The sequence below is a fragment of the Esox lucius genome, chromosome 17, assembly GCF_011004845.1.
Source record: "Esox lucius isolate fEsoLuc1 chromosome 17, fEsoLuc1.pri, whole genome shotgun sequence".
NCBI lineage: Eukaryota > Metazoa > Chordata > Actinopteri > Esociformes > Esocidae > Esox > Esox lucius.
Window position 1 is genome coordinate 36,760,197 of NC_047585.1, and position 20,149 is coordinate 36,780,345.

At 44.5% G+C, this 20,149-nt stretch overlaps 2 protein-coding genes across 8 annotated transcripts; both read left to right on the forward strand.

The window, feature by feature from the left end:
• The first annotated feature begins 301 nt into the window (after positions 1 to 301).
• Positions 302 to 5,449, forward strand: LOC105016861. Of its 2 annotated transcripts, XM_010880975.4 has the most exons (8): positions 302 to 678; positions 1,027 to 1,143; positions 1,627 to 1,748; positions 3,635 to 3,782; positions 4,084 to 4,202; positions 4,282 to 4,432; positions 4,535 to 5,295; positions 5,398 to 5,449. In XM_010880975.4, the coding sequence occupies exons 1-7, from the start codon at positions 342 to 344 to the stop codon at positions 5,287 to 5,289; spliced, it is 1,749 nt and encodes a 582-aa protein (XP_010879277.3). In that variant the 5' UTR covers positions 302 to 341; the 3' UTR covers positions 5,290 to 5,295; positions 5,398 to 5,449. The 2 variants fall into 2 exon arrangements, with proteins under 2 accessions (XP_010879277.3, XP_010879276.3); XM_010880974.5 differs by having other exon boundaries at positions 303 to 678; positions 4,282 to 5,295.
• Positions 5,450 to 6,172: 723 nt separating this feature from the next.
• On the forward strand, positions 6,173 to 19,929 carry tmcc1b (transmembrane and coiled-coil domain family 1b). 6 transcript variants are annotated; one of them, XM_034287343.1, is made up of 9 exons: positions 6,173 to 6,459; positions 8,676 to 8,848; positions 11,793 to 11,833; positions 12,804 to 13,599; positions 16,772 to 17,197; positions 17,338 to 17,358; positions 17,684 to 18,156; positions 19,023 to 19,158; positions 19,596 to 19,929. In XM_034287343.1, exons 4-9 carry the CDS (start codon positions 12,988 to 12,990, stop codon positions 19,908 to 19,910), a joined length of 1,983 nt encoding a protein of 660 aa, XP_034143234.1. In that variant the 5' UTR covers positions 6,173 to 6,459; positions 8,676 to 8,848; positions 11,793 to 11,833; positions 12,804 to 12,987; the 3' UTR covers positions 19,911 to 19,929. The 6 variants fall into 6 exon arrangements, with proteins under 6 accessions (XP_034143234.1, XP_034143235.1, XP_010879280.2 ...); XM_034287346.1 differs by having other exon boundaries at positions 6,176 to 6,459; positions 13,340 to 13,599; XM_034287344.1 differs by lacking the exon at positions 8,676 to 8,848.
• Positions 19,930 to 20,149: the final 220 nt, after the last annotated feature.

The window sequence follows — 20,149 nt, forward strand, 5'->3', positions numbered from 1 at the left end:
GATATAGTTGTAACATTTAAATACTGAAACGTCTTTTACATATTTTTTCTTATTATATGACGTCAGAAGTCGGTGTAAAATACATAAAGTTCGAGCTAAAAATAAAATTGCTTCAAATAAAATGTCTTTATACAACAATGGAGGGCGCCTTTCAGGTGATTTTTTTCCAGTGTTGGAGTTAATTCGAACTTCCCAATTGCATTTGAACGCACCATAACGTAGCACCTTATTAAACGCTATTAAACTTTTTTTTACCACCCTACGTCGGTTTGTGATTGGTTCTTCAATCAGACATTAAGTTTAAATTTGAGGTGACTGCTACTCGAGCCGTCAGACGGTTCATGGGAATAATAGTGAAGGGTTTTAGTTTTAGAATTTTGAGTGCAGCAGGACCGTCAAAAGGTGTGATGTCGTGGACATTTTTTTTGTTTTACTTTACATTGACTGTAACGCTGAGTTCTTTGGTAAGGCCTTGCTATGGACAATTTACTGACACGACCACTGCAATATTAAAAGATTACAAACAACACTTGGATCCAACGACTGAAAGGTCGGGTCGGCTTGGAAGTGTAGATCTCGATACAACTAACGATGAACCTGCTACTTACGGCTTCAAAAGTCAGAACGGATCTCTTGCGTTCGTAACTGATTATCAGACTCACCCACATGCATCTCAAAGTAAGCCACAAGGCCGTTTTTTATTGTTGTTAATCTTGAACATTAACATTACTCTTAAATTCGTATATATTAGTGAATAGTTTTAATTCAACATCTTTCCCCATTAAAACCAAAAGGATTTTTAATTATTTGCAGGAAATGTAATATAACTCTTCTACTCGTAGAAAAAAGGTTGGTCCTTTCCTTTTGAGGTCCCAGAAAAGATCTGCTTGGGTGTTCCAACCTCACTGCAAATTTGTTTTGTGGGCCCCCTTCTGATGGCAAAGGAACATTTTAGTTTTGAAATTAGTAACTTGCAGTTTTTTTGCAATTGTAGAACATTCGCTTAATACTTTTATTCTCAAACAGATTTGCCCCAGTTGGATGCTAAACTGCAGCGCCTGAGCCCAACAGTACAGTGCAACAATGATTCGATGACCCTTCGGGTCAAACGGGGGAAGGCTCCACATTTTCTGGTTGATGGTGGTAAGTAGAATAAGCAGAGTTAAGACTTTTTAATGCCTTCATCAAACGGCATCACTGCATTTTGATATTCCGGAGGTATGCTCATTTTCAATGGGAAGTCGTGGTTGATTCATTGAGTGCCTCTTAAAAACCAATTATTCTGTGCTGCATGTTAGTAGTAATGTATTCAATATAGGCATCAAACTGAATGTCTGGGTGGCATTGTTTTGACTACTTGATGGCTTAATGGTTAGAACATCTGAACAGCGACTGAAAGGTGGATGGGTACAATCCATAAGGGGATGGATCTGTTGTGTCCGTAAGCAAGATGGTTAAACCCAAATTTGCCAGAAATGTTAGCTATACCTGTTATAATGTTAAATTACAATCTAGATAATGACCCCATTAAATGTTGTTCATTGACTCGGAAGATGTGGAGTTACTGAGCTGTCTCAAATTTCCGAGTCCAAAATGAGACGGAGACTGAAATATTGTCTCGTGCAGGTGATGGATCTCCTGTTCTTCCCCTATCCCGGATGCCGACTCACTGTGGCTTCTCTGTAAAGCGGCTACGCAGGGATGTGATGTTTGTTGCCCCCTACAAAGGCTGCCATATAACTCAACAGGTGACCTCTTCATGGGGGCTTACTGCTTTTCACTCACGTCACCACCTCTAGATTCAAAGTATTCTATGGATATTGCAGGCCTTGCGTCACTCCAACAAGATGTACTGTATTTGGCTTGTGCTTAGGCGGTACGAAGTTGTTTTAATCTATCCCCTTACATAGGCACCACTAGAATTGTCCTGCATACAGTAATTTCATTCAACCAAAGCAGCTCTGTGTACATCATGCTGCTATCAGAACGGACTGGTTGTTTGAATGTTTATTTTTATGCCATCTGGTTTATGGTTACTGATACTGTTGAGTATATGCAGGTAAGCATTTCTTTGTATGGTACTGCACACAACAAATTAACAAGCTTGCTAGACCCACCACAACCTGTTTCTCTAGGCCAGACCTGGGCAAGATAAGGCCACCAGGCCAGATCCGGCCCGTTGAGTCATTCTATCCGGGCCGCGATACATCCAAAACTTTAAAAATAATACAAAATAAAAAAATACCTGACGAGGTTCGCAGATTACGTTACTTTATTTACTGTTGCATATTTATTTATTTTCCAATTAAAAGTCCCGTGGCACTCCTAGTAATAAGTTCAGCAGTATCATGTCAGTTTAAAATACCTTTAGTTGAAACAAGGTATTTGCGTTGCTATTATGCAAAGGGACCTGCACCACAATCCAAGCGCGGAAGTTATCATTTGGACGTACAATAAGCAATTGATGGCTAGCGATCTCTGGAAATGAGCCTAAGAAAAGTTGATAAAGAAAGCAGGGTATTTAAACTATTGACAGAAAAATATTTATTTGCAGATGTCGCAGGTAAAGCAACTTGCTTAATATGTTAAGCTAACGTCACAGGTTTTAAAGAGTACAATTTGCAGTGGCACTCTAGAGCAAGCATGCAGCGAAATACAAAAACTGTTACCAAATTTAACAAGTCCAAGCGCAGATGCAGCCTCACTGATGAATATCTTGCAGCAGTACCGCACACTGCTTCAACAGAAATAACTCCTGACTTCGCCTCACTTGTCATACGAGGCTCCTGTTCAAATTGCGTGAGAAGCCATAAAAGTTGATTTCTTGGGTCTGAACTGCTGGAATCGCTGTCGTTAAAAGCACGTAGTACAAAAAATATACTGTATGAAGTTAAATGACTGCAATTATACCAACATTTGCTTTGAGTGAAAATCTTCAGAAGTGATTTCATAGACTTGTCTGCCCTAAGAACTAATACCTGTAGAACTGTTATACATTATACCTTATGTAATGTAGCTTACTGAGTTGAAAGATCAGTTTTAAGGCTAATGTGTTACAACATTTCTGTTGAGTAATAACCCTAAAAAGGGTATTTTTTTTTTAGGCCTTTGCCTGCCATAACAGTTATCAGAAAATAATTTTTTTAAATTGTTAAAGTAAAGTTTGATTATGTTAGTGTTGCATGGAAAAAAAATATGCACAAATATAAATACATCCTATTTAGACACTCTGATTCGGGGCCAAAGTGGATATGTCTTATTTTTTTTAAATCATGGTCACTTCCTCTTCCCAGCAGCATGTTGTTCAAGGAGACTGGTTAGCTTAGACAAACAGGTTTGAAAGAATACACAGGTCTGGTTGAAAAGCAAGACAACATGAAATCCGTTTAGGTAATTTTTCTTTTACCCAAGCTGTTTTGGACGATGCGAGGTGAGACAAACTACCACGTTCCTTTCTGAATGGCCTACTGATTAGATGCTATCCAATGTGCCATTGCTTGCAAGTTATCTCATCAGGATGTCATTAGGCCTGACTTCATTATAACAAGTGTAATTTGGGTATCCATTCACATGTTGGCCGTTTTACACGTACAGGGGTTTGCCCATGATGACACACACCTTCTCTCACATGCAGGGGGGCAACTATGTCCTGCCGCTACGTCTGTGGGGGGCAACCATGACCATGTCTTGTCCTGTTGCTCCCCCTACCCCATCTGTCTCCTGCTTTTCATCTGGCATGGTGGTGAAGCTGCCCATGGAAGCAGATACTCTCAAAGTTAAAGGTTGTTTGTGTGTGTGTGTGTGTGTGTGTGTGTGTGTGTGTGTGGTGTGTAAATACTTGGACTATACATTTTGTCAAATTTGCATGTTACATCAATGATTACCCCTTATGCTGAATGCATGCTAATACTGTAGGACAAAGCCCAAAACCATTAAATTACCAATGTAAATATTTACATTCTGGTAATTTAGCAGATGCTCCTATCCAGAGTTAGTGCTTTAATTTAGTGATCTTGAAATTGAGGTAATCTATAAATGTCAATCATGACTACAGATTTGTCTTCTGAATTGTATGCATTTCAGTGTCTGGTGTTTGGGAGCACCTTTTTTATGCCTGCCAACTTTGTGGAATCACCATTGAGTCATTCTCTGGAGGAACGGTGATCACTGCTCCATACAATGGACCCTGCATTATGATTGAGGTACTCAACACACTGCCCTCTGGTGTTCATTAGTTAATATGGGCACTCACCTCTAATCTTTTGTGACTTCCTCCCTTAGGCCAATGAGCATTTGCTCTCTTTGCTCTCTGCTGTTGGAGAGATTACCCTCACCTGCCCTATGAGTAACACATCAATGAAGAGGACCACACATGTCCCTGTGAGCGATACTGTGTCTCCTTTGGACCCTCAAGGCCTGAACTTTCCCCATGGTATACAACCTAGAGGGTACCCGCAGGCCCAGGAGAGGCCGGGAAAAAACCTGTTTCAGCGGGTTCCTTACTATTTATTTAAATATCCCTCTGTCCCAACAGAAGCACCAACCTCATCTAATTCCCCTGTGCCTGCTTCAGAGGCCCCCCATGTGCGACATAGAGGATACCCCTTTGGCCAAGACGGGCCTGAATACCCCTGGGGCCACAGCAGACCTGAATACCCCCAGTTTATGCAGGTTCCCTACTATTTATCTCAATATCCCTCTAACCCAACAGCAGCACCAACCAGATCGAATTCCCCTGTACCTGCTTCAAAGCCCCCCCGTGTGCAACATAGAGGATCCCCTCGGGGCCAGGACAGGCCTGAATACTCCTGGGGCCAACAATGGCCTGAATACCAAAAGCCTGGCTACCCGCTAATGCGCCAGGTTCACGATTTCTCCCACTATGACCCTCAAATGAATGTCCTTCCAGCACCAACCACTAGGCCTTCAACCACAGCTGCTACTCTTGAAAAGTCTAATGTCCCTAGATCTGCATCGAAGGCCCCACATGTGCAACCTAGAGGATTCAATCAGGTCAATCAAAGGCCGTACTTCTCAGACAAACGACGGGCTAACCCCCATGGGCACCCTTATGCCTTTCAGCCTTTCGATCATTACCCACTCCTACCAAGATCTGCCACTCCTCCAGCAGCCGTAGGCAGTTCTGCTACCGCTACTACCCAGGTCCAACCTGAGCGGTCCTTCAGGCCCCCTGGCCAGTACCCCAGGGCTTACAGCTGGAATCCTTATGCCTCGGTCTTCCATTCAGATTACGAAGTGCCCCAGTATCCGTATCCAGACCATAAGTAATCAATGGTATGGTGTTCTCACATCCACATATTTTAACATGCTGATTATTGGCAAATGTAGTTTTTGTAGAAGTTTCATACTGAACCTTTTTCCCTCCCCCCATTACAGGTATCAACAGTTGCCATCTGCAATGTCATGCTAAATAAATACTCTAAATGTACTGCTTTGAGTCTGTTTTCCCTGAATTTTCTGTTCTTGCTGTCTCGAAGAAGTTGCATAAGCTATTTGTGCTATTATAGGGGAGGTTAGCATTTCTGCACTTAAGATAATATAACTGCCCAGTGAATTTTCCCATAATGTCTCAATGAGGAAATTCCTACCCAAATTCTTAGTCTTTTTTTACAGGTACACTTACACCATTGCTATGCCCCCAGAAATGTATCTTTCTTTAGTCATGTGAAATTACAGGTTGTACTTCATAAAAAGGTTATAGTAGCACTGAATTTTGCAGCTTGTCTGTAATGGCCTGTAACTATATTGTGGTCTGCCTGGCTTTTGTTGAGCCAATGCACAAAAGTTGGTTATGGCTTGAATCTTATACAATCTTTGCTAGTTACCTAGGCCCAGTGGCTGGAATACTGCTAAATTATGTAGCATTGACACTTTCATAAGAAGTATATGTACATTCTCATCCAACATATTGCAGTAGCCGTTTTGTATGAGTATGGCAGTATCAGAAAAAACAGGCCAGGGGTGTATTAATTCCGTTTTGATCGTTTAGTTTGTCTGCTGTATTAAATGTATGGCAGCGTGGTCCTTTGCAGACGGAGATGTGGTCGCTACGTTTTTGACGTTTTAGAACGTTCACATGCATTTTCTAGTTAGAACCATACGGTATGTGTGTGCACGCAGAAGACTTACTTATACCGACCGGTTAGTATGACAGAACGCATTGTCATTAAAGATCCGGCAGCGATTAGGGGAACTGCAATTGCTCAGGACATCTCACCTTTCCCGCTCGGGGACTCGATCTAGCAACATTTATTTTAGTGGCCTGGGCCGTGTCGGCTCTAAATCATGAAACGTCTATCTGCATCGTTCGAGTCATGAACAGTTTGAAACTGAACGTGGCCATGTTAGCTGTCAGACCAGTGGCCCCTTGACGTCACTGTTGGGAGTGTTCCGCTGGGAGAAATGAACGGTCATCAGCACAATCCTCTCAGCGCCCATGTAAGTTGTAACCTGTAAATACATATAGCAAGCTATTTTTACGAATTACTGTATAATACATGTGATTTGAATATTGTATCTTAAGTGTATTGTTTATGAACTTGTGTTCAACATAATCTTAGCTTAGATAGCTAGCTAGCTGTTGTAGTATATAGTAAGTAACGACGTAACTTAGCTGGCTAGCTAGTACAGTACTGGAACGTTATCTACTGATATATAGTAGCTTGTTGGCTACTGCTAGCTAGCATTCTTTATAGTCTATCTTGAACGTAACACCCAAACAACCTGTTCTATGATGCTAGCATTAGCTTGCTAACTTACATGTAGCTTTCTGCTGTGCAATTTCTAGGTGCAAGTGCTTTACGTTAACGTGTCCGTCCGGGTATGGTTATGGCTAAACTGCTTCTTGGGTGTGTCAGGATTCATACAGAATGCTATGATCAGCCATTATTTTAAGATGTTCACTACATTTAAAAATTAAACCAGATCGCTAGCAAAGGTTTCCTAACCATGTTCGGTATACATTAGTACTGTACTAGTAGGTAGCCAACTACACTAACCTTCACTGTATTGCGATTCACTGTGTGTGCGTGTATCGGTCGGGGACAGATCGATGTACTGCGATAAAGCCATGGCACTGGTTCATACAAGCTAAATTAGCTAGCCATATACAATGTCTTTAACACGTTACAGCCTTTAAACAGCGGGTGGGTCAATGTCTTCAACCTGTCGGTGAGATCAATATCCATACGCAACAGCCATCTGGTTACGACTCATTTGATTATTTGTCTGTGTCCGGATTAACATTTTAATGCGGGCCATTAGCTAGGCTAGATTCTCATATACACCTATGGCAATTACAGTACTGTAGTGTCATTCTGATTTTGATTATAGTGTTTCTGTTTGTCCAGTGATAGCCTCGCAGCTGTCATTTTTCAACGCTGAAACAGCGATTGGATAATCTCCGAATGGTAGTTATGTGGAGTTAGGGCGGCAGAGTATCCTAGTTGTCAAGAGAGTTGTGCCTATAGACGAAAGGTCGCTGGTTCTAATCCTGAGCGACAAGGTGAAAAACCCTGTTTTTCTGTCCCTGAGCAAGACACAAGGAGTGTGGGTTTGTATTGCATATTGGGAGGGACAGGGTTAAATTGACCTCTCTGTAATATTGGGGTGTCATGACCCCCGTCCCGCCCAAATCTACACTCCTGGCTAGACAGTTAACCCTAATTGCTCCCTGGTCGTTGCTGTAAATAGTCATCTTTTTACCATGCTTAACTGGTAAAATAACAGTACAAAATGTATTACATTTCTCAGCAAGTAGATGGCTTGACGTGTGATTGCATTAAGGCGTCTTATTGCTAATTACGGATTGACCGGGTTTGATCCTGAACTAGTCAACATTTCTTACAGCAAGCACCTTTCTCAGCTGCCCTTCAGTCTCAACCTTTATCAGAATAACTGACTTAACAATTGTCATTTAGCGCTGCAGTCATGCCTTCCACTGTTAAAACAGACCCCACTCAGGGATTAGGCAAATTCTGTTGACTTGGTCACATCTCTGTATCTAACATCAGGTAAAGACAGTGGTTCTCAACTCTTCCGTGTATTTAGAATACTCCAGAACTAGGTCGCTTGTTTCAACTAATTACTAAGCCCTTGACTAGTGAATCAGTTGTGCTCATTCGTGACAACAAAAGAATGGAGAGCATTTAGGACCTCTGAGCTACCAGACCAGGGCACTCTGCGTAACTTTATCAACTGTAGGTAGCCAACTGATTGTGGCAGTTGAACTTAACACGACTTAGCCTTGATTGTATTAGTTGTAGCTCCTTCAGGGCTTTTTGTTGACAGGTTGGACTATCACACCCTTTCAAAACTTGGCGTTGGTTTGCCTATTCCAGGAAAGTCGTCTCTGAAAACCTGCCCCACAGTTTAGTGAGAACGATGTGCAGTAGCCAACTTAATCTGGAGAGCACAATGTATTGAGTTTCTAATCACCCAAACCCATGAATCAGTCACGTGTTCTGAGGCGAGTTGGAAAATACACTATTGAACTGTTACTAATTGTTGTGTGGTGAGTTCCTCAAAAGCATGAATATCACATTTAGCCTAGCATTAAGATTATCTCAAGTAAATTAGTAGGCAGTGCATGAACTATGATCTTAATTGCTAGGATTTTTCTACATTGATGCATTTCTCCACTATTTTCATTGCAGCATGTGATATTCCTAAACATCAATGGAAACAGTTGACTGAAAAGTGAAGGACATCTCAGTTCTTTTATTTGGAAGGTGTGTTGGAAGGAAGTGGGTTCGGACATTTCCTTGGAAATTTACCCTTTTCCTATGCAGAGAAATTCCAGTTGGCCTTTGGATGACCAGAACTCAAGGTATGAGTAACAGTAGCTAGCTAAACACACTTCGCTTCAAAGGTGTAATTTGCAAATCATCTTTTCCAGTGGCTATTTGTGTCTGAAAGGTATATGATGATGAGGAAACAATTCCTCTGTCATGCTCTTGAGATTTGAGGGGAATACATGTATTAGCCATGTAGGCTTTCATCAGTACAGAGAATGTTTCCGCAGATGAAGTGCTCAAAATGGAAGAGAATGTGGACAATCAGCAGGCTGACACGCAAAGACATTGTCATCCTGTTGGAGAACGACCTTGTTGTAGATGCCTGGTGAACTTGGACTGTTAGAGTGAATCGGCCCACAAGTAGCCTACAGATATGGTTGAATGTTCTAGGTACATTTGTGTGTTATCTGTGTAGGAACCGGCAGCATAGACTTGGTACACACTCTGGTATGACCTTGGAAGGCTCCGTGCACGTGGGCTGTTTGAAACGGCAGCAGAGAATGGGAGTTCTGTGGTGGCAACTAGTCTAATTTGACAGACTAGACCGTGTGTGCCATCTGTAGTGTTTCATAATGTTTTTGGACACGTTCTGGGATGCATGCTTGTTGACACGGATACACAATAGCTGTGCTGAGTCTTAGTCACTCCTGTTTGTCTGCTTAATAATGCATGCACAACACTGTTACTCAATCATCACTATGGATTACCTTCAGGACATTGTGTGTGTGTGTGTTGGTCCTGCCTGCTCACCTGAAATCGGGCCAGCCTATTATAGACAGACCTTTTGGTCTGGGTGGCATTAAGTTGAATGTGGTGTGAAATGTGGAGGGGTAAACAGATTAGGGGATTTTCCCGTGTTAGATGAGCAGGATGCACATATTACCGATGGTGCTGCTTTAGCCTATTCGGAGGGGTCAGGTTTTAGTTACAGCGAGGGTGTGCAATTGCCTGGCTTCCCCTGGGGGGATTAGCCATGGCGCTACCTCTGTGTTGGCTTCTTGTTACATGGTTGGTATTAAAGCTGTGTGTTAAGGGATTTACGCAAATTAAGCAAATCTCTCAATCTGATCCATTTCCAATACTTTCTCCCTTACCAGTGGGCTTCGTGTTTTCTCTCTCTGTTGTGTGTGTGCAAAATGCAGAGAGGGGGAGCTGCCTTTGTGGAAATCTCCTAATGTGAGGGAAATAAGGTTGAAGTGTCATCATTTGTGAGTGGGTAGGGAGTTGTGCGGGTCTTGTTCTGCTGGTGGCGGAAAGGCTTAGTAGGGACTGGATTGTTTCCCTCTTCCTACTTCATTAGGTTTGTGAAGATTGGGCAAATGTGGCCACATAGTTGAGTTCCACCTATTGTCACTGCCTTCATCCCGATATCATCCGATTCCTCTATAAAGTAATGTTTACTTCAATGGGCGAGGGAGCAATGGCTTCTAATATTGATCCATCTGGTGTGACGCTGGGATGCAATGGGATCCGGGGGATACAAAACGATAGGCTTGTGCATCTGACCGAGTTTATCTGCAACTGGGACCAGAACCGTTTGTGACATGTCGCTGTGGCTAGCTAACGAAGGTCAATTTTTGTCCCCTCCCGGGCAGTAGCATAGCAACCCACATGGGAAATACATGGTATTATTGGCGCAATGACTGTTTGTAACTGTTTTACAGTCTACAATGTTACTCAATCAAGTGGGGGGTCATGCAGTAGCCTGCGGTATACAGCAAGGGAATTACTGTGGCTAACGTTAGCCATGGCAACTAATGACTTTCAGGACAGTGCTACAGTAATTGTTAGATTTCGAAACGGACGTCAATGTCTTTGCCGTCCCAAATAGAATACTGAACAGTGGCTTCTAGCTAAAAAATAACTACGCCTCCATGGATATGAATGTACTGTGAAAATTTTTCTTCTTTTGTAATGTGATTTTAACTTAATTAATCACATTAAACTTGGAGGAAAGGTTACCTTGAGTTAAGTGAAACTAGCAGGCATTTTTGATAGGGATATCATTATTATAGCTTTTTTTTTTTTTTTTATAAACCTTGTGCTGACTTTGTTGACCTGTGGCTGAATGAAATAAAACTAAAAATATTGTTCTTAGGCTTGAAAAATATAACATTGCTTGAGTAAGGCAATGTTTATCAGCGAATCATCTTTGATTAGTCGGCATTCTAAGTCGGCATGTTCTAAGAAAATCAAATGTGCTTAATAAAAAATAAAATAATGATGACTACTGGTAGTGGCAGGAATGCCAATAATTGCGGCAATGTTTAGGAGCCGGAGATGCACGCACGCACGCACGCATGCACGCACGCACGCACGCATGCACGCACGCATGCACGCACGCACAGAATTGCTACTCAAATGTAGTCTGTGATTAAGGGTCCATTTTTCATCATTCATTTTAAGGCGTATAGCTAACTTGACTAGAGCGTGGTCCTTGGTGAGCCAGGGTTCTGGGATTGATTCCTACAGGAGCCAGTATGGAAATGTATGCACTCACCCAGTTGTTCTTCTGTTCAATACTGAAATCAGCGGTGCTTTAATGTGGCTACCCACGTTTTCCACCGACAGGGTGCTTTTGATGGTAATGTTCGACACAAAATGATGAAACAACAATGCCATATGCGTGGTAGACTGAGCAGGAAAATGTGGTTAGATTGTAGATTGACTAGGAAAAGAAACGTTGGTTAAAATTCCCCTTTTAATTTCTTGCTTAGCCCCGGGTAGTCCTGGAACATAAGAATTCATCCCTGAGGTGTTCTGTGGTGTACAGCGTTTTACATTGAGCGGTCACTAGTGAGGTTAAGATAAGGACTGCTGGTTACAGCATACCTCTGAACATTGGGCTTGCAGTTTGGATGTGGCTGGTTGAGCGTGACTCAGTGTGCCGCCATGACAGCATCATTTACTTGTATCTTGACGTTTGCGTCCAATCTGATAGTGATTTTCCTCCTATCTTGACCTCTTCCTCCGCAGCCAATCCTGAGCTGTGAGTCAGAAGAGAAGCTGGACGGATGGTAAGCACTCTTTCTTTCCCTTTCTCTCGCTCTGTTTTCTCTCTCTCTCTTTCCCTCTTACTGTCTTCCTTCATATCTCTCTTCACTGCCCTACAGTCTCTCTCCTCTCCCTCTCTTTCTCTTTCTTTATTGATTATAAATGAAAGACAAGTCTTTATATAAAGTGCTCTCCCGGAGCTGAGCTCTTCGACGTGGTGGATTAGCCTTAGACAGCCGCACTCGCAGCACGTTTGATTCGGTTTGATTTTCCAAGGCGTAAGCTCTCTAAAAGGACAACTCACTGGGCCTCCGGCAGATAAGATGTCCTGATAAATGTTACATTTTAGCACTTCATTATTGCCTTCATTTTCCTACTATTTATACATACTAAACTCATTTAAAATCTTAAAAGGATATATGTTTTCTTTGAATGCTTTTACCTGTTTATTTTATAAACAATTTCTGAAATGCAGTGTATTTACATTAACAATTTAACATGACTACTTGAATGACACTCAGTCAGTCTAAGTGAATAATTAATTTTTGCTATGTTTGTTAGCCTCCGCTTGATCAGAACCACAGGCAGGTCAGACTAGTGCTGTGACACACCTCCATCTCCTAGTTCCACAGTGGCAGTATCTATGGAAACTGTACCACATCACCGCAGCATTTCAGAAATTCGTTTTTGGGAATGTTTTTTTCCATATTTTTTTTAATAGGCTAGTGCAGTAGAGTTGTTTCGTACGTGGGGATTGGACATCAGGCATTGTGGTTTGACCCGCGGATTTCTCTAAAGCATTTTATTCTAAAAGCAATGACCAATATTTAACCTCACATTTGAGTCAATTAACTCGAGCCTCAGTGTCTCAAAGCCGACCTATGTTCAACCTCTGCTTTGTTGTGTAATCATGGTTTTAATTCTGTTGCTTTCTTTTCTCCCATTACTCACCCTTGCATGTCATAATCCATGTTGTTTTCCTTCTTGTGTTAGACGAGCATGACTTTGAGCCAATCTGCAGATGCATGCACAGGGTCCAAGTGAGCGAGCGCCACCCCCACCTGCTTTCCGGCTTTGAAGCTGCCTCTCAGTGGGGGTGTGGTGTCGGGGAGTAGCTAGGCCCCCGCACCCCCAGAGTCAACCCCCCTGTGGCTGCGCGTCAGCCTGGCGCCCCCTGATGGAGCAGGCTTGTAATGAGCAGAGTCCAGAGGAGCCGGACGCGGGAGGCCGGGTCGAGACGGAAGTGGGCCGCAGGGCGTCCGAGTCGGAGCACGGCCTGTCCAAAATCACCCACAATGCACTGGAGAACATGGGCGTGCTGGGCCACGGCCTGAAGCAGCTTTTCCAGCCGCAGCGCCGCCGCTCGTCCGTCTCCCCGCACGACGCCGCCGCCTCGGCGCCCCCGTCCTCAGGCGGCCCCGCCCCGGAGCCGTCTGACGGCGGGGGGCCCGAGGTCGGGGACGCTCCAGCTCCCTTGGCCCCCGGTCTGGACTCTGACCCCCACGCTGCTTCCTCCGCTCCCCCCGCAGCTCTGAGCCGCGTTCTGCAGCAGATCCGAGGCGCGCCCCCCATGATGAAGCGAGGGACCAGCCTGCAGAGCCGCCGCAGCAAGACGGGGGACCCCCCCCAGAAAGGCAGCCCCCAGATCCACCGGAGGAGTACCCAGGAGGTCATGCTTCTGCAGGCCGGCCGTCCGCGCTCCTCGTCCACCACGGACACGCCCACCAGTCCCGCCTTGGCCGACATGCTGCTGACCTCAGGGTACCACTCCACCGAGGAGCCAGACCGGGTGAGTTCACTCCACAGTATACTTGTACAGCACACTTCAGACACCGGTGCACTTCAGAGGGCTTTCCAAATAACATAAAAGACAGAGCCTAGAAATAAAACCATGTAAGAGGGCTGAAGGATCATTAAAAGGTTGATGCAAGAGAAAACATCAAGGTTTGTGGCCTAGATTTAAAAGTGGTCAGTGTTGGAGCAAGTCACTCCTACACTGTCGGCCTGACCCGGGCACTGACCCTGTAACTAACAGACATTTTGCTCACCTCCAGCAATTGCTGCTGAGATTAAGCCAAGGCGCACAATCTATCCACTCGGACACAGGTTTTGTATGAAAAATATTTATTCATATATTTTTCAGGCATCTTATGCATTTATTTATTTTTTTTACTGGAAAGAGCTAAATAAGAGTTTTTGCTGAAAGAGCAGTAGGTCAGATTCAAACCTACAATGCCTCAGCAGTACTTGTAGACCGGGGGCAGCTACAGACCATTGGACCACCATAGTCCGACACTTCTCGCCTCACCAAAATACAGAACAGCTAATAGGAAAACACAGATATGGAAGCACGGTATTGGAAGGTCAATGCTCTGACCTTGATGGTCCAGTGGTCTAAGCTGCTTGTACGGCTCTTTCCTGTCCAATAAAGCATCAAATGCCCAAAAACAAGTACATAAAAATAAATAAATAAGAATTCATGATAAAGTACTGTTAAATAAATGTCAAATTGAGCTAAGTGGCTTGCTGTCTTATAGATCTTGATGAAGGAGTGAAAGTTGAGGTGGGGGGGGGGGTTGGTCACTGTGCTCTAAGCCTTTCTATATATAACTGTGGCTGTCTCCAAGTATACTTAAGGTCAGCCACTGAAGGTTTGGTAGGCCCAAACAAGCTCATTTTAAATAACGGATCATTGCCTTTAATCATTGACAAGATCTAGACTGTTTCTCACTGGAACTGCTCACATCTTTTCCACTTCGACCTACTTGGCAATACCCTGGCAATTAAAGGTAAAGTAACAAAAATGTTTTGCCTGAGGCCTACTTACAGATTATCATGATCCTAGTTCATAGAGACATTATTTTTCGTAAATCTTTCCAGCAGTCTCACTCAGGGCTAAAATGGAACTGAATGGATCAACCGATGTAGCGTTCGAAAATATGATAGATTCTGTTTTCCCAAATGGGAAGGCCATGATGCATTGAATTAGCTCTCCAGAATGTTATCAATTAGGGAAAATAACAGCCAAGGCATTCCCAACCGTATCAAAATCGTGCCAATGCTCCGTAATAGGAATTATTTCAGTACCTCCCCATACTATTCCTGCAGAATGGGATGTACGACAGAATTATCCAAATAGCTATTACATGTCTGCTTGTACAGGGTTGTCTGTTTGAACAAAGCCGGTTGCCAGATAAATCCTCCTTGCAGACAGGTTTGCGTCGGTTTACCAGCAGCTAATACAACTGGTTGGCATTTGTCTTTGAGTTATAGTCTACACTAGCTAACATGGGCTACAGTTTCATTAAGAAAGCTGGTTGCCAGATATATCCTCCTTGTAGACAGATTTGCGTTGGTTTACTAGCAGCTAATACAACTTGTTGGCACATTTGTTTGAGCTTGTAGTCTACACTAGCTAACGTGAGCTACGGTTTAGTAAACAAAGCCGGTTACGAATACAATCTCCTCATAGACACATGCAACTGCGCGGCAGCTGCTTATACATTTTCCAGAAAGAATAAATAGCGATAACCATTGATACAGTGCTCATTTTGGCACAAATGTTTTCGGAGAACATATGGAGACCAATATCAATATACCCCGGCCTTCCCATTTAGGACAATTTAATATATCCTATATTTTCAATCCCTGTATTGGTTGCCCATTCACTTCCATTGTAGCCCCGGGAACAGGCTTCCTTTTAAAAATCAACTTTTATAATTCCTACAAAATATATATCTACAGTCCAGGATTATGCTAGATAATTAGCAAAAAGGCCCTGGGTTCAAAACAGCGAACCTTTCCTTTAATAAATGCCCACTGACTAACTAGGACAGCAAACAATCAAAGTCCTCTACAGAGAACCCACACAACGGTTCAGCCTAACACCCATGTGTCTGAGGTATTCTGGTCATGTACAGTACATGTCCCTGGCAGTCATCCCACTAACCTGTTTTAACTATGTGGATGAGTGGTCTGATCCACTGACAGCAGACTGGGATCCGCACACTGGGCCTGCTTTGATCAACTCTCCTTATGAGAGCAGCTACCAGGCTAGTGTCTGAAACGTATCTGGAAGTGGTTCAGTCAGCTGTCTGTCCGTCATTCTTGAAGAGCAAGATCACTCGTGTCAAGCCTGGCATCACAGGTTCTTATTGTCTGAGTACAATGAAACCGCCTCCGAGAAGTGTTTAGGCACGGCTGCTTTTTTGGCGTCTCACTCCATTGTGTCCAACTTGCATTACTGTAATTTATAAAAATGATTGACTCTATTTGTGGGTTTAAAATACGCTAGATTAGATTCAACTTTATTGTCATAGAACAAGAACAGTACAACAAAATGCAGTTTGCATCTAACCAGAAGTACAAATAGAAGAGAGCAGAAAATGTTCAACTATTAGGTATACTGGTGCATCTAAAAATGTGCATATCGAAGTTCACTTTTTCCCGAAATTTTAATCGAAAGTGACACCTTCATATATTCTAGATTCATTACGCATAAAGTGAAAAATGTCAAGCCTTTGATTGTTTCAATCTTGATGATTATGGCTATCCAGAGTCTCAAAATACTAGAATAAATAAATTATAATACAAAAAGGTCGACCTGAGAAGAGCTTTAATCAGCTAATTAACTCAAAACACCAAAAAACATTGAAGGGGAAAGAAATGAAGGGAAAAGGCAATACTAAATGTGCAGTTACTTTGCTTGCTAAAAAACATGGGCTGACATTACATGCAATTAGAGCATTTGTTTTTAATGAACCATTATACATTAGTCATAATTCAGGGTCGCAAGGGATAGACTCCTTTTACACTGTTTATAACTTTCGTAACAGTTTGTAGAACAATGTAACTACATTCTGTTATACTGATATTCCTGGAAAATTGACCCCTTCTCTGCAAAAACATTTTAAAAATCAAATTCCATTGTCAGTCATTCCTCCCTCTTTTGCCTGGGTCAGCTGGATCGCCTGGATGGTTCTGGCCCGGCCGTGTCGCCCAACGCCCTCTCCTGTGGTGCTGACGGCTACGGGGCGGACACCGTGGACAGCACCCCCGACCCCCAGCGCACCAAACAAGCCATCGCCCAACTTCAGCAGAAGATCCTCAAGCTCACCGAGCAGATCAAGATCGAGCAGACGGCCCGGGACGACAACGTGGCCGAGTACCTGAAACTGGCCAACAACGCCGACAAGCAGCAGAGTGCTCGCATCAAACAGGTGTTTGAGAAGAAGAACCAGAAGTCGGCCCAGAGCATCCAGCAGCTGCAGAGGAAGCTGGAGCACTACCATCGCAAGCTACGTGAGGTGGAGCACAACGGGATCCCCCGCCAGCCCAAAGACGTGCTCCGAGACATGCACCAAGGCCTGAAGGACGTTGGCGCTAAGGTGGATGTTGTTATGAACATTTAGGGGTCATTTCGGCTGTTTCTTTAGGGGTCATTTCGGCTGTTTCTTTAGGGGTCATTTCAGCTGTTTCTTTAGAGGTCATCCCACTTATGATTCACCACTGTTATTTCTATCACTAGTGTGCCACTGCAACTGCTAATGTGAGTACAACCACCAAAATACATAGTTTGTCTGGTCGTCTTAGCCACGTGTCTTTGACTCCTTTCCAGAGAGATTATCATCATACAGCTTCCAAAATACTTGTGTTAAAATAAATTGTATTGATATCATATAGAATATGTATCACTCGGACCTAGGTTCAGAAATACTGTTTGAAAGTAATTTCAATTGGCATCGATTGGTGCAAAAGAGCCAACCAAACAGTATCTGAACCCAGGTCTGGTATTGCAGTTCCAGTCCATTCAACTCCTCCAATCCAGCCCTGGGCCTACCCCCAGTTAGTGATTAACCTGTGTCCCCCTACAGGTCACTGGTGGGCTCTCCAGCTTCTCCCACGCCACACACTCTGCGGCCGGGGCCGTGGTCTCCAAGCCCAGGGAGATTGCTTCCCTGATCCGCAACAAGTTCGGCAGCGCGGACAACATCGCGGCCCTGAAGGACTCCCTCGATGAACCCCAGGAGGACGGTCAAGGCTTGGGGGCCAGAACCCTGGCGGGGGCCCCCAGCCCCAAGTACGGCAGTGAGGACGACTGCTCCAGCGCGACCTCTGGCTCTGCAGGAGCCAATAGCATCACTGGGGCCCCCGGGGGCCCGCCCAGCACGAAGGGCCTGAACATCCTGGAGCTCGGCCAGGCATCGGGCTTGGACACGCTGCTCCACGAGGTGCAAGAGCTCCGGGAAAACCAGGGTCTTCTGGAGGAGTCATTTGAAAACCTGAAGAGCCAATACCAGAGGGACTACACCATGATCATGCAAGCGCTGCAGGAGGAGAGATACAGGTATGTCTGCCTCACTCTGGGACATAATACATTATCTTCCAGATACAGGTATGTCTGCCTCACTCTGGGACATAATACACTGTCTCCCAGATACAGGTGTGTCTGCCTCACTCTGGGACATAATACACTGTCTCCCAGATACAGGTGTGTCTGCCTCACTCTGGGACATAATACACTGTCTCCCAGATACAGGTGTGTCTGCCTCACTCTGGGACATAATACACTGTCTCCCAGATACAGGTGTGTCTGCCTCACTCTGGGACATAATACACTGTCTCCCAGATACAGGTGTGTCTGCCTCACTCTGGGACATAATACACTGTCTCCCAGATACAGGTGTGTCTGCCTCACTCTGGGACATAATACACTGTCTCCCAGATACAGGTGTGTCTGCCTCACTCTGGGACATAATACACTGTCTCCCAGATACAGGTGTGTCTGCCTCACTCTGGGACATAATACACTGTCTCCCAGGGACGATATACCCTCGATCTCCTAATGTTACAGCTACACTTACGGTCACAAAGACTCCTTTGAAACCTTCAGGCATTTGTACAATTGGTTCAGTGGGGCTCTTTTGATGGGCATTGGCCAATGTATTTCAGTCCCGGGGGGGAGGAGGAGAGACACTGAAATACTGCAAAACAGTATAGAGGGATGAAATCATCTGCTAAATGAGTCCAATGTAAAATGTTTGAATACTCTTCCTGAACTCAATGGGCATTTACTCAAGTTTCTAAGACATGCAAACCCTGCTCTTCACTAAACCGTCACGATTTAGACTAAAACATTGAGAAACATCTGTACAACGTTTGAGGCCGTAGGTGTGTGGTCACTCTCTCACCTGTGTCCGTGTGTCCGTCCAGGTGTGAGCGTCTGGAGGAGCAGCTCAATGACTTGACAGAGCTGCACCAGAATGAGATCCTCAATCTGAAGCAGGAGCTGGCCAGCATGGAGGAGAAGATTGCTTATCAGTCTTATGAGAGAGCTAGAGACATTCAGGTACGGTTCAACACCTGGGCCGTGATGCAGAGTCCGGCTGTCGTCAGGACCGGGTGGTGATCTGGCCACTCCTTCCAGGCGTATAGATGGTCGTTGGGAGGAGGAGTCCTCTCAACCAGGAGAATGTCCTAGCAGAATGAGCTTACCAAGGCCCGTGTCCTTCTCCTTGATGACACATAGCCAAAATCACAAAATTGACAGTCGAGGGGAAAAAACTGACAAAATCATGATTTTAAAAAAAGATCAATTAATAATGATTAAAAATCAATCTGGTTTGTGGTTTCATGATGTGATTTGAGGCTGTGATCCAACTAACTGTGGTCAGACTCATCTCCTCTTTTACCCAGTGCATTAAGGACATGGGTTTGGTCCCGGGTGACCGTCTCCCCTGTCAGTAACCCCCCCCTCCCCCTCCCTCTGTCCCTCCCTCCCCGCAGGAGGCGCTGGAAGCGTGCCAGACGCGGATCTCCAAGATGGAGCTCCAGCAGCAGCAGCAGCAGGTGGTGCAGCTGGAGGGCCTTGAGAATGCCACGGCCCGGACCCTCCTGGGCAAGCTCATCAACGTCCTCCTGGCCGTCATGGCTGTGCTCCTGGTGTTCGTCTCCACGGTGGCCAACTGTGTGGTGCCCCTGATGAAGACGCGCAGTCGCACCTTCTCCACGTTGCTCCTCATCGTCGTCTTCGCTTTCCTCTGGAGGAACTGGGAGGTCATTTCGCAGTACCCGGACCGCTTCCTGCTGACCCCGAGTTGACCTGCAGCGGGGGGTGGGTGGGCGGGCGGGGCTTTATTAGTGAACGTTGAGGGGCGGAGCCTGGTGTGACATGGGGGGGTGGGTAACCTGTACACTGCCTCTGATTCGATTGTGGTGATGCCAGGCAAACGGAATGGAGGCGGAGCCAGGAGAACTGCAAACCTTTTAATTTTTTCTCTCTTTAAGGAGTGAATTTGTTTACAAGTGGAAGTGGTTTGTCGTTGCTGACTTTTGTTATA

Coding starts and splice junctions, on each gene's coding strand:
- LOC105016861 (XM_010880974.5), top strand. CDS start 342: ATGGGAATAATAGTGAAGGGTTTTAGTTTTAGAATTTTGAGTGCAGCA. Junction 1,749..3,634: donor GCTGCCATATAACTCAACAG/GTGACCTCTTCA, acceptor TCTCACATGCAG/GGGGGCAACTATGTCCTGCC. Junction 4,203..4,281: donor GACCCTGCATTATGATTGAG/GTACTCAACACA, acceptor TTCCTCCCTTAG/GCCAATGAGCATTTGCTCTC.
- tmcc1b (XM_034287343.1), top strand. CDS start 12,988: ATGGAGCAGGCTTGTAATGAGCAGAGTCCAGAGGAGCCGGACGCGGGA. Junction 17,198..17,337: donor TGAAGGACGTTGGCGCTAAG/GTGGATGTTGTT, acceptor TTCTATCACTAG/TGTGCCACTGCAACTGCTAA. Junction 19,159..19,595: donor AGAGAGCTAGAGACATTCAG/GTACGGTTCAAC, acceptor CCCTCCCCGCAG/GAGGCGCTGGAAGCGTGCCA.